At 38.7% G+C, this 17783-nt stretch overlaps 1 protein-coding gene across 4 annotated transcripts in view; it reads right to left on the reverse strand.

Annotated features, from left to right (window-relative positions):
* Nucleotides 1–17783, reverse strand: part of OTUD7A (OTU deubiquitinase 7A) — a 106493-nt gene that overhangs the window by 26865 nt on the left and 61845 nt on the right. For all 4 annotated transcript variants that reach the window (XM_088063061.1, XM_005521445.3, XM_014251334.2 and 1 more), the window contains 3 exons: nt 17223–17377; nt 6837–7019; nt 4776–4994 (listed from right to left, as the gene is read on the reverse strand). In XM_088063061.1, the coding sequence (XP_087919187.1) occupies nt 4776–4994; nt 6837–7019; nt 17223–17307 (487 nt within the window). In that variant the 5' untranslated portion in view covers nt 17308–17377. The remainder of the gene's footprint in view (nt 1–4775; nt 4995–6836; nt 7020–17222; nt 17378–17783) is intronic.

A 17783-nucleotide genomic window follows, 5' to 3' on the forward strand; every position in this document is an offset into this window, starting at 1 on the left:
ATTTCCAAGGAGTTTATTGCCTTAATACCATTATGAACCTTGCTGTCAGCTCCTAAACATAATTGACATTGGCCTCCCACACACACATGACAGATTATATTAAGGTAATAAAGGAATTTTTCTTTTGTCAAAAGACAAAAGTAATATGTATGGTAATCAAGATATGTTACTATAAGGGTAAGTTTATTAAGTAAATTATTTCAGTCAGATGCAATGTTTCAACAGCTGATTCTCCTCTCATTTCCCATAGTATAAATCATTATTAGATCTACTAAAACCAACAGCTACACTACCAGAAAATTAAAATGACACCAAAGCATAGCCTGAGGCGTAGTATAGAATGTGACCTTTCTCTTTTGGGAATACTTAGAGAATCACTTATCTACCATTGCTATGACAGAAGCATGTTTTACAGATTATAAACCAGAGATGGGTACTGGAAAAGTCTGGCCAAAGGACAGATATTCAATGAAGCAGTAAGTCAAGAAGACTCTCATTGCCCAAGCCCACACTAAAGGTAGGTAATTCCTGGTACACAGGTTGCCATGCGGTAGCAAACTGGAGTGCTGAGTCTTGGTTAAAAGGTCATGTGAGTACCTCTAGTAGAAAGAAAGCAAGTGGGGCTAATTGTATAACATCTCTGGGGATGAGAAAGAGCAGATGATTAACAGGGATGAGTAGAGCTGGTACATTTCCAAAGACTTGGCAGGTCTGTGGGTAATGCACAAATGAATAATTGAATGAATAATGCAATAGACAGACTTTTTCTCCCCCATTTTCTTGACTGGGAAGCTGGGAGGAAATAGAATTTATGTATTTGTACGGGCAGTTCTGCACTTAAGGTTAAACCCCAAAACAGAAGGAAGTTCAAACAACATATAAATGTCTCTCCATTATGAAGTTTTCATTGCAAAATTATATTGAAGTTTATTTGTAACTACAGGTAATACACATTAGGGGAAAAATAGTGTAGCAATACTTTTTATGTAGCCCAGTTATTTATTCTGGGTACTTAGAACTATGGATTTAAATTGCAATTAGTCAGAATGGATTAAAAGTACCACACTGTAAAGATGCATAGCAGATCAATAAGCACATCTGGTAATCCTCAAATGATTTTAGCAGCTGCCTTGTGAATGCACAAAGGCTTATTGAGTTCTAAATTAAATATGCAATAAAGAAACTTAATTTAAAGCACTATTAGACATCCTTTGGAAAGGAAAACTAGATCATTTTTAACAACTCCTGCATCTGTGAAATAACAACTTGCCACCATTTTTAGCATAATGTTTTGGTGGAATCATATTCAGCAATAAGTTACACCAAGGTGCTGCATAAAGCAGAGTTAGAAGACCTGAAACCAGACAGACCTTAGGTAGGACTTAAGGAAATATGAGTGGCATTGCTTTGCAGATTAACTTACATCTATTGGTAAGAAATGCCAAAGTCTGGTGTTTACGAATCTTTTGAGTAATAGGAGGTTTCTATAAAAGTAATCTTCCATCAAGTGCATTCAACAAAAAGCATTTGGGGACTTGGTTAATATTACAAAGCTTATGGCTGACCAAAAAAAAAATACCAGATATGGGTTTATTATTGGATTATTACAAAAAAGTGGTGCATTTTCATTTTTCAAATCTAGGGGTTATAGTGGGTCCCTTTAGGGAAAAAAAAGAGGAAAATTGAGCTTAAATGAAAACTGAGATCAAACATTTCCACAATTTTGGGACATGAAGCCCAGGCTTAACAGCATATTATTGTTAACTTTGGCTGTAGCTGTATAAAATGCTTCTTAGAAAACACAAACATGAGCACAGAAACAAAAGCGTAGGAAAACAGTTCTTGGACTTTCATACAGTATACTTGTACTATTTGTATTGAATTATATTTCAGCACTGCAATAGAATTGGGTTTTCCATCAGTTCAAAACACTATGTTACACCAGCCATTCCTCTGCCTGTACTGTTTTTTAAAAACATAGTACTTCAGCACAGCAGTTTTCATTATATCTCTCTTTGTGTCAACCCACACATTAACAACACACAGGGGAGCATGTGTCTATAATGAAAATCAACTTGCTGCAGCAAAATATTTAGAATTATAAAATTGCTTTCACACAGACTTCATTTAATATTATCAGTACCTTGGGCCATCCTCTATTGAAGAACCACATGAATTACTGCCAGAGCTCACAGAGGTCAGTCTGCCTGTTACTCACAAAGCTGACCTCACTCCAGTTCTGGCAATAATCAACAGCTGAGGTAACAAGAGGGACAAAACCTCAAAGTGTTTTTGTGAATGTAATGCATTCTATCCTTTCAGAAGAATATTTAGAAAACAATCATATTAAGGAGTAAATAATACACTGCAGTAGTAGGGAGTAAGTAAATCACACTGCCTTTCTCTGGGCCTTTCCTTTATCATCTCACAGAGCACTTTGCAGTAAATTGGGAATTTTGTTCTGAATTTCCATACAGATAGGATGCAACCAGGATATACTGTCATATAGGGATGTCAAGGTAGCAAGAGTTAAAGCATATAAAAAAAGAACATAAAAACTTTACAGGCTTTTATAGATACACAGCTCATATCATCACTTCAGAACCCCCATGTGACGCTGTTAGAGGCAATTCTGCTCTCCCAGTCCAGGCTTTGGGAGTAGTAAGCTGTTAGTTCCTAGCAAATTTCCTCCTCCTTTTGCCTAATCAGCTTCTTTCCTATTTATTTTCTCTTGAAATTCATGGCATTATACCCAAGCACACTCACCTCTTCCTTTAACATCCCCAGCCTCAGTTCAAAAGCTACTGTCCTTCATGGAACTTGGTTTGAAATAGATTTTAGGCTCTTTGCAGAGAATGCACCTCATCTTTTAGGTTTTTTCATGTCATTGACCAAACCATAGTCAAACTGTTGGTAGGAGACAATAAAATATCTAGTACTCTGTGGCTTTCCTATTAATTCACTCTCTTAATTTTGTACAACAAATAAAATAGGCAGCAAACTGAATATCTTGACATCTAAAACAGAGAAGAGGTTTTACATGATTTTTTAAGCAAACTGTTTGATCTGTTTAACTTACTTGAAATACAGAAATAAAGAAGTTCCAGATTATTTGAATGAAATGCTCACAAAGTAAACTAAGTCTATGTAAGGCTACAAGGAAACCTGTGATCAAAACCCTAAGTATTCCAAATGGTAAAATCTTCTCCTTTCCAGGATGCAAGAGGCTCTGGGAATGAAGGCACTTTTCCAGTGTGTGTCAAGTTACTGCCCTAATTAATGTGCAAAAAGAATAAATTATTTATTCTAATTTTCAGAGAGATTTGAGAGAGGAATGCTAAGAGGCAGCAAATTCAGTAGTTTCTGCAGCCATTTCAAGTTCAAAGCCAGCTAGCTCTGTATGGATTAGAGGATGTCAGCTCTAAATTCACATATTCTCTGATTTTAAGGTCAGAAAGCCTCTGTGATCCTCTAGTTCATATTAGAATGTAAAGGCTGTAATTGCACTGAAGCAGGTAGGTCAACAATGGTACTGTACCAAGTTATCTTCTGATATTCTTATGGAATTTGGAGGGTTTGGCAGAGCTGCCAGAGGAAGAATCATCCTACTTTTTCCCTGTCCTCCTTGGGTTAGCTAGTTCTTAGAAAAATTGGATATATTTCTTGATGGGTGACTTGCAGTTTTGATGCTTCATAGCTGCCCGGTAGCATTCCTACCTTATTTCTACACTGCTATTTCTCCCAGAAAAAGGCCTCCTGAGCACTGCTTGGGGTTCTTTTGGTTGGTTGTAGGTTTTGTTTCTTTTTCCTTAAGTATGTGCTGTTTGAGGCTATTATCTGTCTGGCTTTTCAATTACCAAAGCCAATAAAGAGCACACGACAACACCTCATAAGTGCTTAGTGGGACACCAGATCCGGCCTCAAATCAGAGGTGCACTTTATCAGTTTGGGCTCACACAGGGCACCAGGGCTGGAAAATGATCAACCCCAAGTGTTACACAAACCAGCAGAGCAATACACACACACAAAAAAAGCAACTTCCATATCCCACAAGCAACCATGAAATCTGATTTTACGACTCTTTTATATCACCAGGGTTGGGCATTTCACTATATAGATGCGTTCATTTCATGGTTCATTAACACTCCTTCTGTTTCGTAAGGGACCAATACTAATTTTAAATAGATTCCTCCATATCCTTCAAAATTGGCTTACAACTTTAAACTACTAATAGATGTGAATTAACATTAATTTTAAATATTTACACTTTTTTTCCCCATGGCAATACTGAAGTATTACTTTAAAATTATGTAGTTTCTCATTTTAAGAAATAATAAATATATAAAATACATATCTAGAAACTATTTTCTCAAGCTGCAGCAGAATTTGAAGATATTTCCTTTCACAGTCACTGCAATGTAATTTTCTCATGAGAACTGAAAGTACCAATCCCCTCTGACCATCCAGACTCCTGTCCTTGTCTTTTAAATGTCTTCCTCATCACTCCTTTCCTTCCTTTCTCAATTTCTTTGTTTTATTAACTAAATTTGGTGGTTTTTTCTGTAAGGTTTTAAAAGAAACAGAGGATTGGGATATGTGTCATTTGTCAAAGAACACAGTAGTTGCTTTTACTCTCTGGTTTTTATTTCCCAGGCAGGATGTGCAAGCTCCAAACACGAAGCAGGATTAGAAATGCCACTCAGATGTTGTATTGGCTACCTACTGGCAGCCATGGTGTCACCCAGCCTCTGACAGACACCTGAGGTGTCACCCACCTGCTTGCTCCAATGCAACCATGGTGGCCTGCTCGATTAAGTCCCGTTCGATGAAGCTCCTGAAGTCCTCGCTGTACACGCTCAGGTCTGGCAGCTGGAATGTGTAGATAGGCATCTCCAAAGGGAACTGCTCATTGCTGCAGTCGTTTGCTACATGTGAGCGAGCAAGGGAGACTATGGCTGAGCTGGCATGGGAAATTCCTCTGGAAAGACGCTTTTCTGTAGAGGAACCAAAGAGAAGTTAGACTGGTACCACTGCATAAAAGACTGGCAATGCCAAGGCTGGTGAATGCAGGTTGATTTCACTAGGAATTTATTCCACATCTTGTTTGCTGCCTTTTTCAGGTTATCTCCCTACTGCAAAATATTGCTTGTTCCTATTACAGATCCCTCTGTCAAGCCAGAGGAACTTGACTCTCCTTCTAGCAAAACAGACCCACAGTAAAAGTAACAAAATATGAGAGACAAATATTCCTATAAAATTTTATCTTGATGTATCTTAGGTTTTCAAAGATTCAATGGAAGAAAAATTATATTGACAGATCAGTTCATGTTTTGAGCTCCTAATTAAAGCTTAGTTTAACAAAACTTATCACTAATAGTGTATTTAAGACATCTCAAACTGACTAATGGTTATTTAAAATTAACTTTCTTGCAGTTTGTGAACTTTTGTTTCTCTAATGGATCAAAGTCTTTCTAATTTTGAGAGTTAAATTGCACTCCCTAAATTATCCTAAATTGAGGGAGAGTGTAGAAGGTTTGATTTTGCATTTGTTTCCTCCCCCTGTACGTCTCAGCTAAATCCCCTAAGCAGGAGCACAGAAGTGCAGGGCAGCACTTCCATGTGACATCCCCAGTGCCACTCCATCACCCCTCCCCAGCACAGCCCAGCCCTCCCCTGCTGGCTGCATCCTCCAACTCCTTGGTGCAAACCAAGGTGCTCCTTTCCCTTCTCTGCTCCTCCCTGAACACCCCTAGGTCCACCTGTCAGTCAGAGGTGGCTCTCTGACCAGGAGATCCTCAGCTACACACTGAGTCGGCTGCCAAATTCCTTCCAGTCCTGGTGGTCAAAGCCAGACATACCCCACACTACCTACTGCACCCACTAAGCATCAGATGGACATTTCAGTACAAACTGTATCCCAAAGAGGCTGAAAGGACATGGTTTTATAAACTGTGCTGCTCTTCCTCCCTTTATTTGTATTCAGTGCTTTAAGGAGTCAGAAGAAGCACCACACTTCCTTTTCTTCTGATGGAAGTCAGCAATTTCTAAAAAGCTTTACTGAAACTCCTAAGTACTGATTCTATTTCCTGCTTAATAGGAGGGAAGAGTCAGCAGGAGAAGGGAAGCCCTTCTGTTCCTTTTAAGGGCTGTACAGAAAGCCATCACCAAACTACTGCTATTACCTGGCTACATGACAAGCTGTCAGACATGCAGATTTATTCTGGGGAAACTACAGCTTCTTGAGAAATTCATAGAAAAAAAATTGCAACCCAACAGTCAGCAAGAGAGAGAGATCTGAAATAGAACCCATATGAGGTCTGCAAAGAAAGAATTAAATTCTAATGCATATCATCTTGTACTAGAAATTAACTGTTAGAGTTAGGTACGTAATTTTTCTTAAGGTTTCAATTTCTATTCAGCAGGGGATAGAAGGCAGTTTCTGTTGAACCATAAAAGAATGAAATTTTAAAGCTGAAAGTTATTCATAGCCTTCATACACCCTATTCACACACTGTAAGACTGCAAAGAGTGAAATATGGATTTTTAAACCTTTTTGTTTGCTTCAATAAGCATAGAAAGCTATATACAAGAGTGGTCTGTGACACCCTCTAATTAACTCCTTTCATGAGTACCGCAGGACTGCTTGGGGACAGCATATTTTACTTTAATCACATATAAAAAAATAACATCTTGCAGAACTGTGGCAGAGCTCACAACCCCCAAAACATGAAAAATAGGGTCTAGCAGCAGCTCTGAGCCCGTGACAATGGCACAGCTCCCAAGCAGACAGGTTAGAGACCCACCTGTTCCCTGAAACCCTGCAGAGGAGCTCTTACCTTGGGCGATGTCATCCTGCCTTTGCAGGCAGGGTCTCTCAGCCTTGGTCACCTGGGGAGGCTGTTCTGGTTCCTGCTGCTTGTAAAACCTGCCCTCGTTGAACACCTGGGGCAGGTTGGCCGTGTGCACCTGCCGCAGCTGCTCATAGTCATTCAAAGCTGCTGTCAGGTCCCAGTTCTTGCCTGCAAAACAGCAAAGGAACCATCTGCTCACCTCTGTCTGGGGAGCAGATACCACCACCACCCTCCTGGGGCCCACCCAGCCAGCCTGTGGCATCCCAACACAGCAACACTGTGTGAAGAAGTGTCAAAGCCAGGTAACATCAAGTAAAAGCCACCATCCACTGGAGTGGCAGTATCACAGGAGGTGATCAAGGCCAGCACTTCCCTTGCTCAGATTCCAATTAAATGGCTTCAAAAACCAGCAATTTAGGATTAACTCTAAATCCCACTGAGACGGAGCAGTAATTTGCAATTCTGCAGTTATATTTATAATAAATAATAATTAGGAGCAATGATGGAAAGACAAGAGTGATTGTGTCATTGCCCAAAACAGTGAGAAACTTTCTTATCTTTCATTTGCAGAACAGCTAGAATGCAAACACAAAATACTTTAGGTCCCTTTATCTCATACATGAAGGAGAACTCTCTCTCTTAGAGGTTTTAAAAGCCTTTTAGGAAGCAGGTAATATAAGACAGTGTTCTGTAATAAAACCTGCAGCAAGAGATTCAGCCAGTGTGGTTCCATGTCTGTGGGAGCTGCTCAGAATCCTCTAAAGGATTTGCTTCCACCTTCCATTTCAGCATATTTCTCTGACCAGCGACTACAGAATGCAGGCCAATATCCAGAGAGTCACAAGTCTGTTTAATACAAGTGGTGAAATGGGACTTGTCATTCTCAAAAAACCATAAAAACATGTTGAGATGTCTGCCTGCTATTTTCCAAACAATCCCAATAAGTTAAGATACAGAGATGTCTGCTATTCTCCAAGTACTTGCTTCTAATTTAAAATTAAATTTTATTAATTTAAATATTTAAAAATATTTAAAATATTTTAAAGTATTTTAAAAATATTTAAAAATATTTAATAACAAGAAAGAGAGACCCTACAAGTTATATGAGAATTTCAGAGCATTCCACAAGCACTTTTCCTGGTAATTCAAAAGTAACTTGATTCTGACTAATGCATGATTTATTACACCATAGAAGGTTGTCATTTTATGTACTTTGAGAAGCTGCATTACCTGAGTAGCAGTTAAAGATAACTTGCTTACACCAAGAAGGTAAGCTAAATATAGTACAAAGCACTTTTAAACAGATAAATTAAAGCCTTTTACTGTTACAGTCATATCTGTGAAGAACAGAAACCTAACTGAAGAAGAAAAAAAATAACACAAACAGCTGATACCTACAGGGTACCTACCTACAGAGTTGAGCTAATCTACCTCAGGTTTTGAAGTACCAACAAAATTCTGAAAGGAGAATTGGTATAATTGAGCAAGAACATTATCTAGCTCCTGAGCAGACTATAATATAAACCACCATGTGAGCCATATAAAATTGTTCTGTAATGCTGTATTTGGCTATTAGAAAGGCTGTGGGAGAAAATGTAAATTCAGTGAAAATTGTCAGAGATACTGGAACAAGAACTTTAGTTATTCCCAGCATTTGTTCACTAAAAATCCCACATAGAGTGAATGGCTATAAACCGGTCAGGGCCCTGCTCTTTACACACATCCCAACCAAGTTACACAACCCTAACAGGCAGAGTCATGAGTCTGTTCCCAAAACCAGTCAGTGTTTGGAGTAAGAACTGCTTTTCTTTGGTTCTAGTTTTAAGAAGCACTTCAAACACATTTTTAAATTCTTGTTCTCAACCATAAAAACAATAAAGTAAATTAAAAAAAAAAAGTTAAGGTGACAATAAGTATAATTCTAGGAAATATAGCTTTAAAGAAAACGCTATTCTAGTATTGGCAATGCTACAAATCCAGGGCTATGTGACCCCAGGAACAACCTGGATTCATTGAGTACAGATCCCTGAGTACCACATCTGTAGCAGCATTTCTCAGGGCATTCCCTGCAGTTTCCCTGCTTAATATTTTTTCATGTTTAAATTCTGAAGCTAACAAAAATCCCAGCGCATGTGCTGTAAGTGGCTGCTGGGTGACAGGGCTTTGATGTATGTAAGAGGAAAGCAGAAAATCAGCAGACTCACAGAAATCCCGCTGGTCTCAGTTTTAAGCCAAATACAATCATCTTATATAAAAGCTTTGACAGAAAAATTACATTGAGCCTTCAGAAAGCAGGTTCACAGTGTGTTGCATTTTAAACTGGGTTGCAGAGTAGCTCTTAAGTTACGCTCCATGGAACACTGTAGCAACTGAACTTCTAATGTAGACTTGAAACCTTACAAAAATTAAAATTTTGATACCTAACAAATATTTTATTTTCAAATCTCTCCATATCTCTGGAGTTGTCCCCATCTCCTGAACAGAAGCAGCAATTCAGCACCAAGACCCTAAACTTCAGAGAACCAACACAGGAAATTATGATTGGACTCACTTTCCCAAAATTTGCTGGAGCCTCCAAGCATTGAAATGCAAGAAAAACATTCAACCAAATTAAAGAACATATTCAGCACCCTTCCATCTCCATGAAATAGTGTTTTTGAAAATTAGCCACCCTCAATGACCAGCATAAGTGTTCCCAGCTACACTCCACTGGAAAGACGGAAGGTTTCCCCCTTTACCCCTCTCCATTTGGTTTACACTTTCACAAGTAAATATAAATGAAAAATCTTTTGCTTTCCCTTTTGCCTATAAAAAAAGAGGAGAATTCATCAGTTTTGGACAATTAGCAAAGAAAAATCCTAAGTGAAAGTAAAGGAAACTGGAGGCAGCAAAAACAATTAGAGAAAAGAAAGAGAGAACAAAACTAAGGGTTTTATGAAAGACAATGAAAGAAGAAATACAAATAGGTATAAAAATTTAATGCAGTGCAAAATAAATTTTACAAATTTAACAAATCTAATAAAAAACATGATGTAATTTGGAGCACAGAAACAGACTGCAGAAGCAAGAGGCAAGCTGGGAACCAATCAAGAAGATTATTAAATTCAGAAATGTCCAGAGCAGATGATCTGAACAAGGATTTCTATCAGTGACAGGCAGGTGAGAAAGTTCCAGCTGCAAGTTACAGAGGAAATTAGTGAGGCTTGTGGTTGTGGAGATTAACAGAACTAACACTGCCTATCTCTCCTCCTTTAAACTTTGCATACTAAAAGCTTTTGAATTTCTGAAACTGTATCCTATTACATTACAAACCAAGTTTTGAGAGACAAAAAATCCCTGAGTTATGCTGGGTTAGAAATGACAAAAATAAACTTACATAATTGGAAATTATAATTATAAATTCATATAATGGAAAACAATCACATCCTCACACCCAAAGCCTACAGGGCAGGTCTTGTCCCTTGTCCAACACCAACGAGTGGCATTGGCCTCCTGGTTTGGGGCAGACTGCACAAAGTCCCTCTCACCCCTAGAGAAGGGAAAGAGGAAGTGTTCTCCTAGGTTCTGTTTGTATCTGTCTTCCATGTACTTCTCTGACATCTCCCAGACCCTGCTCACACAACTCACTTCTCTGTCACTCTCATTTTCTTTGTCATCTCCTGCACAGGGACCCAAGAGAAAGGGCTAGTCTTTCCTACTCCAACAGAGGTAATGCCTGAAGGACAAGAAACAGGCAATTACATTATTCTGCATAACTTCATCAATTAAAGTGAGACAAGTAAAAACTTTTGTTGCAATTTGACAGACAAAACCAACACAAGGCTATTTTTTAGATTGTCTACTATCTTTGCCTCACTATTATTGATCTGAGGCACCCCATTCACTGACTGCTTCTTTGTTTATATGACATATTGCATTTAAAAAGGCATTTCAGAGGCATAACAAAGTTATTTCAATGCATACAATCACATCAAGCCACTGGCAGCTCTGTATCAATAACAATGGGATTGCTCCAAACCACCACCAACAAAGTAGGTTTGCAGGAAAGGCTTCCAGTTATGAATGGCCAGAGAACATCAGTCAGCAATAAAGCTGGAGCAGCACAAAGTTGGTTAGAAAACATAGTTAGTGAAATCATGATCAGGGTGCTGGAGTCAAATCAATTCACTGACTGAAAAGAAAGAACACTCTTACTGAGCAATTGCTTCCTGAACAGCTACATGTGCTACATGGGTTAGCAGGTGTGCAATTTAACAACACTCAAAGGTCTCTGCTTTGAAACCAAGTCCTTGTTTGGAGGAAAAACAACAAAACACCAAGAATCAAAAGTGCAGCTGAGTAAGGAACAGAAGATACACTATGGCTGAAGGCTGGTACTGATGTATTTAATGTCAGAGATCGCAGACACCTACATAAAAGGGAAATTCAAAAATAAACACAGCTACGCTGTGAAGTTTCTGCCCTAAATAATGGTTCCTTGAATAACAACAGGAGACATCATGAGCCTGAAGAAAAAACAAAGATTTAGATGAAACAATATATGGTCTAAGAAGCCACTTACTCATTTTTGCCTTACCACCTCAAACTAGATTAGCAGAGGGTTAATAAAGAAAGTGATAAAGAACAGCACAACTAGGATTCACCTTAGAAGCACTGATAAAATTATAGACTCAAAGAATGGTTTAGGTTGGAAGGAACCACAAAGATCATTTCATTCCAACCCCCTGCCATGGGCAGGGACACTTTGCACAGGACCAGATTGCTCCAAGCCCTGTCCTAGCCTTGGACACTTCCAGGGAGGGGGCATCCAGAGCTTGTCTGGACAACCTGTGCCAGGGCCTCACCACCCTCACAGGGAAGAGTTTCTTCCCAATATTTAATCTAACCCTGTCCTCTTCCAGTTTGAAGCCATTCCCTCTTCTGTTATCACTTGTGCTCTTGTCAAAAGCTCCGCTCCAGCCCTCTTGGAGCCCTTTTAGGTATTGGAAGGTGCTCTAAGGTCTTCCCAGAGCCTTCTCTCCCCCAACAGGCAAAGGTGTCATAGCAAGGGTGCTCCAGCCCTCTGAGTATCTTCATGGCCTCCTCTGGACATGTCCTGAGAGGTCCATTGGGGGAGCAAAGCTGGATGCAGCCTTCCAGGTAGGGTGTCACAAGGGCATTCTCCAGGGCTGTAACCCCAGAGCAACGTGATATTGTCTTTATATCTACTGATCCAGTCTTTGAGTTTTTTGCTTTGTACTGTTTTGGCAAAAATATTATAGCTTAGTGGGGTTGAAATAGTTAATTATTGTTACTGTTGTAACTGTTGTATTTCACTTTTTAAATCAGGTACAATGAAAACCAAGAGGATTTTATCATTAATTAGTAGGAAAAGCAAACATGCAACACAGTTCCCCCTCCATTCCCCCCCCCTCCCCTCCCCAAGCTTTCAAATATCCACCTACTCCAATATGTTAAAAAGAACATTTGAAAGGTCATCAGAAATTCCTGATTTAATGATAAATAAAAGGCTGGAAAGGATGCAATTTGAGATGGGGAACTAGGAAAGATCTAAATAGGAAGAACCAAAATGAACGGCAACTTGCAGCAACAACATGATTATACAGGACTTCAGCAGAGAAAATGTTGAAAGGGACAGGAAACGCTGCCTGGAGTGAAGCAGGACCAATGGACCCAATTATGGGACAACATCAACTGAGTGGGCAACAAGTTAACTTTCAGTTAGAGAAGAATAATCTGAGGGATGCACTGAGCATCAAGACAGTATCTATGAAATGCACCTGCAAGTGCAACTTGAAGGCAACACAGAAACACCCCAGGCTAGCGCAATGAAGTCTCTTCTTACAAACCAATTGCCAATAAAGAAATTCTCAAATTCAGTTTAAATGCAGGCACTTCTTCCTGTTTGGCCTGAAGCAGATTAACAAATATTTACAGGCAAAAGGTAAGAACTTCAGACCAGCTTTTTTTCCTTCTGAAAAACTAATACACAAAATTAGGATAAAATTAGACCATATACTTTAAAACAAGATTTAATTTTGGTCCATGTTCTCAAAGGAAAATAATACAGCAAGGCCATTTTGCTAACATATGCCTCATTTTCTGCTAGAATGCAAAGTCACTCCAAACTGAACAGGCAGCTGGAAGTGACAGTTTTGCTCCCTGCTTTAACAAGACATTGGTAGCAGCTCAGCTTCCTCTTCCCATTGCCAAGCCCTCCACAAGAGAACTAAAAAAGGAACCATCTGAGGGAAAGGAGAATGAGAGACTATTTTTGGGGAGCTAGTTTTGTACACTCAGTCACATGATAGCACTGTAAATGTCTCTCTCCCTCTCTATAAATTACATGCTTTTCTTTGAATTCTGCTTGTATACATTGTTCTTTGAGGAGATGTCTCTGTACTTCAGTTCTGTCTTGATCTATGGGGTCAGTCACCTTTCCTGCTCACATTTCATGACTGAAAAGCCAATCTCCCAGTTCCTGAGTTCATGTTCAGCTATGTATCCCTCAATTAAGTGAACCACCACATCATTTATATAAATAAATGAAACCATTTATACAAGTCAAAGGGCAACTTTTCAGTTAAACATATTATTTTTGAATCAGTTTGTATTACTATTATTATTTCACAAATCTTCCAGTACCTGATGATTTCCTACACTGTTTGCATTTTAAAGTATTTCATCCTATGCCTTCCCCCCTCTGTTCAGGGGTCACTGCCTGCAGACCTGAAGACTGAGCTGATTTCTCCTGATTTATCAGTGATCTCTGAGTTCATTCACACCTACAGCCCTGAAACTGTGACCAACATACAGAACAAGTTGTTTTAAAGATTAAACTATTTTCTTTAATGGTTTTCTTTCTGCCTTAGGCCACATTTTAAGTAGATTATATGTAAACACACCAGCATTATATTCTATGTGTGAGAGAATTAAGGTGCCAGCCCAGACTATCCAGGAGGTAAAGGGACGTGCCCTCCTCATTCTTGGACTTTGGGAAAGCTGGACCTCACACAGCTGAGGAGAAATCAATTCTCCACCATGCAGAGCTCTCAGTTTATGCTTAAGAATGTTCTCAAAGCTGAGTGAGCCAAAGGAGTTTTCCCAGTGACTGGAAGGTGCCTTGCACACACAGAGGTGACATCTGGAGAGTCTTGCAGCTGATTTCCTGTTTCCCTGTGACACGAGACTGATCCATTTCTGAATTCACTCCTCCCCAAAGCAGTGATACACAGGTCTGCCAGCACAAGCTGCTTTTCAAACTGTTTTGCTGAGATTGTTGTTTCTGTCACCTGGGTCACATTTATTGTCAAATTGCTCTATCAATATTAACCACTCAAGTGAAGGCTTTTTTTTTAGGCTTTTTTAATATAAATCAGCAAAGGCTGAGAATGGAAGGCTGAAAAGGCAGACCAAATGATCACAAAATCACAAAATGTAATTTCTACTCTCCATCACCTTACATAAACAAGAATGCTTTCAGTTCTTGAGAGCACATAAACAAGGTAAAAACTTCAGGAAGTGGCAAACAACGTCTCAGAGACAGGAAATGAAACATGAAAGACTTGGTAAGTAATCATCCAAAAATGAAAGCAAAGCTGGAAAATAACATTTCTAAAGAACAAATGGTTTAGCATGTCTATATATATAATCCACTAACACAGAATAGGTACAGCTAATGATATGTAATTGAAATTTATGAATATTAATTTATAATTAATGTGAAATAGCTGTAAGCATCTTAATAAATATGGACATCCAATATTAGACTTTTATACCACATACCAGCCATGAAAATGTTATATAACTATTATTTTTTTTTATCTCTTTGCCTCTTCATTTTAAAAGTAGAATGGACATTTTCTGAAAGATACATGTCAAGCACAACCAGTAGAATGTTTTCTGAGACAGAGAGAAAAGCAGCTGTGCTCAAGAAAAAGCTCAGCAGAAGAAAACTGCAGGGATTTTACCAGCAGGATAAGCAGAGTATAGAAACATCAAGTGAGCCAACATTTAGGACAGCTTCTGGCAATGTAGAAAATCTATATGCAATATATAGATTTTTTTTTTAGCTATTTGCACAACAGTCATTGTGTGTTTAACTCATCCACTTGCTGCCGGGACGAACAACACATATTGTGCACAACTGTGCTGAGGATGTTGCGGGACATAATCAAAGCAAAACAATTAATATATTAAAATAATTGGATAAGGAAGCAAAAATTGGTATCCTTGATTATCTACAGGATAGTGTAATTGAGTAAATTTCCCTCAAGGATGAATAAAAGAAAACAGCAGTGGCTCTGAAAAGGAGGTATTACTCCATAGGAGCACATTGTGAAAATTCAGTCTGAGCAAGTTACAAAAATAGAAATTTTGAGTGGGTCAGAAAGAGGAAAGGCTATGGGGTCACAGAAGATCTGACCAAAACTTGTGATTACATGGAAATGAGGGTCTACACAAGCTTTTTTTGGCTCCAAGTTCACTATGACCGTCATTTTTAGGGCTACAAACAACCAAACCTTGAAAATTCTGAGAAATATTTGTTCACCCATGTTTCCAAAGTTTGACTGTAACTATGGACATCATCATTCCAAGGCCAGGTACAAGGCATTGGCACCATGGGGTGGGGGCTGCTCTTCTGAGTATTGTTTATATTACTGTTGAGAAGCAACTCCATGGGTTTCATTGCTGCTTACAGAGAACTGACACTCTGTGAGAGTCAAAACGCTGGGAGGGTGGCAGACCATGTTGAGTCTTTTTTAAACAAAAGAGAAACCACTCCATCAATTACTGTCTCCCAGCACAAGATATGATCAGTGTTAGAAAGAAGCTGTTACACCAAGTGTAGCTACAGCCACAAGCGCTGAAATAATTGTCTGAGCACATCTTGTTCAGAACTAGCAACAATCCCTTTTACTTTGAGAAATTCCTGTGTAGGAGGAAATTATTTGGGGCAGATGCATATGCCTATTAGGCTGTCAGAAGAATTAGATTGTTTACTGCTTATTTCTTTGTTAGTATGTTCTATGTGAATCTATTCATCTACAGAAATGAGAAGTACAACACAGAGAAACTCTTCCATATTTATTTGAAAGCATTGCTCTTTATAGAAAGGAAAACAAGGTAAATAACTCTTCTAAAAGACCTCTGATATGTAGGAACCCTTTGAAATTATGGCAATGCTTTATCAGCACAATAACTGACAATCTGTCCTGATATAGCTGAGAAAAATCTTGTGTTCTTTTTCTAAAAGATCATCAGACTAAGACAAATGCTAGGCGAGAATGACAGGTTGATCAAATCAGTCAGACAAAATAGAGGGCTCTTAAATATAGCAAGCCTATGCTAATATTCCTTGCTAGGCATTCCAAGGTTTTATTTTGTGTATCAGACGACTTTGGAAATGCTGCAGAATTGTATGCATCTCTGTGTTAATAATCTATCATGCCTTATTACTGAAAAGCCCAGAGCAAAGGAAGAACTTACCATAAAATGAAAAACTTTCAGCCTACATAAAGTGAAACAGCTCTTGCAAAAAGGAGATACATAACATGAGGTATACTTTTAATTCTGCTGTAGCTGTTCAGTAGTTAATTTAACACAATTTCTTAGAGCATATTAAGATAAAAAAAATAGGCAAACCCCAAACCTCTCAGGCAGCAAGTCCAGTATGGAAGTTTCAAGCTCACAGAACCACCTTGCAATTTACAGGCACTGTCTACTCTTTTCCAACCTCCCATCTTCACAATTATTGTTAGCCCACGCGAGAAGAAATTAACAAATCCAACTATTATGAAATGCTCTCAAATATCAATGGTGTCTTTCCACTTTTAGGTCTACAAACCTAAAACAGCTACAACAAAATGAATAAATAGACAGTTATTTTTCTGATACAGCTTCCTAATTGTTTTTCAAACTAGCCACGTGGATCCCATGCTGTGAAGCTTAGCTATGCATATTAACCTCTGGGACTCGAAAATACCTCTGGTGTCTCTATTAGTGTACAGTAAATCCCTTTCAGACTAAACTTCAGACTAAAAATACAGTGACCTCAGAAACTTCTACAACTACTTTCAGGCAGCTGAGTATGAAAATTCGGCTTAAGTCTCCCCCCTTCTCTCACTGGCACATAAACATTTAGGGCTTGACTCTTAGTAACTTAAAACACAGCAATCTAATACTAAGAAGTTTTTAAGACTTTTGTTAAAAACACCTGCCTTAGTATAAGCTATGGTCAGCTCATTACAAAAGTTGACTTGGTAAAAATACCAGGAAATATCTGTTTCCATAGACCAGAGCTCTCTTGTTATGACTGGTTCTTGGTTTACGCAAGTGAACACAGGAAATAGCTGTGTCTCAAAAATTTACCTTCTAGTAAGTCTCTTGCCAGACCTGGTTCTGCCCCTGTGGACCGAACAAAGTCTGACAGGACTGCATCCATATCAAGAGTCATGTGATCATTCAGAGGTGCTGCCAGACATGCAGCAGCAGCTGGATTCACTGGCTGGCTAAAAGGTCTCCATCTGCCAAGGAGAAAAAGAAACAGGGTTTAGAATATACTCCCAGATGACGTAAACCACATTTTTCCTCTAGTCCCTAAACAAGACTATTACAAAAGCTAAAACATACAAATTGCAGCATATTAAAATAAACAGCATTTGTCATCCCTCTCTGCCTTAGCCTAAGCTGCTGATCACTTACACTGGAAGGCTTTTCTCTACCTTAGTATTTCATATTTTTATTGATTTTTCTTATGTGCAGCTCAAAAATAGCTTTGCAACTTGACTTCAATTCAGCTAAACACAAGATTGGTTTATTAAAAGCATGATCACCAGATCATTATTACTACTCATAAACTGAGGTTTAGCAAGGATTTAAATGTCTAGAGCTCTTTTGCCCTTACTAATATTAACATACACACAGCAGAGT

The sequence above is a fragment of the Pseudopodoces humilis genome, chromosome 16, assembly GCF_049639895.1.
Source record: "Pseudopodoces humilis isolate 2021_Gansu_Grassland_sample_001 chromosome 16, ASM4963989v1, whole genome shotgun sequence".
NCBI lineage: Eukaryota > Metazoa > Chordata > Aves > Passeriformes > Paridae > Pseudopodoces > Pseudopodoces humilis.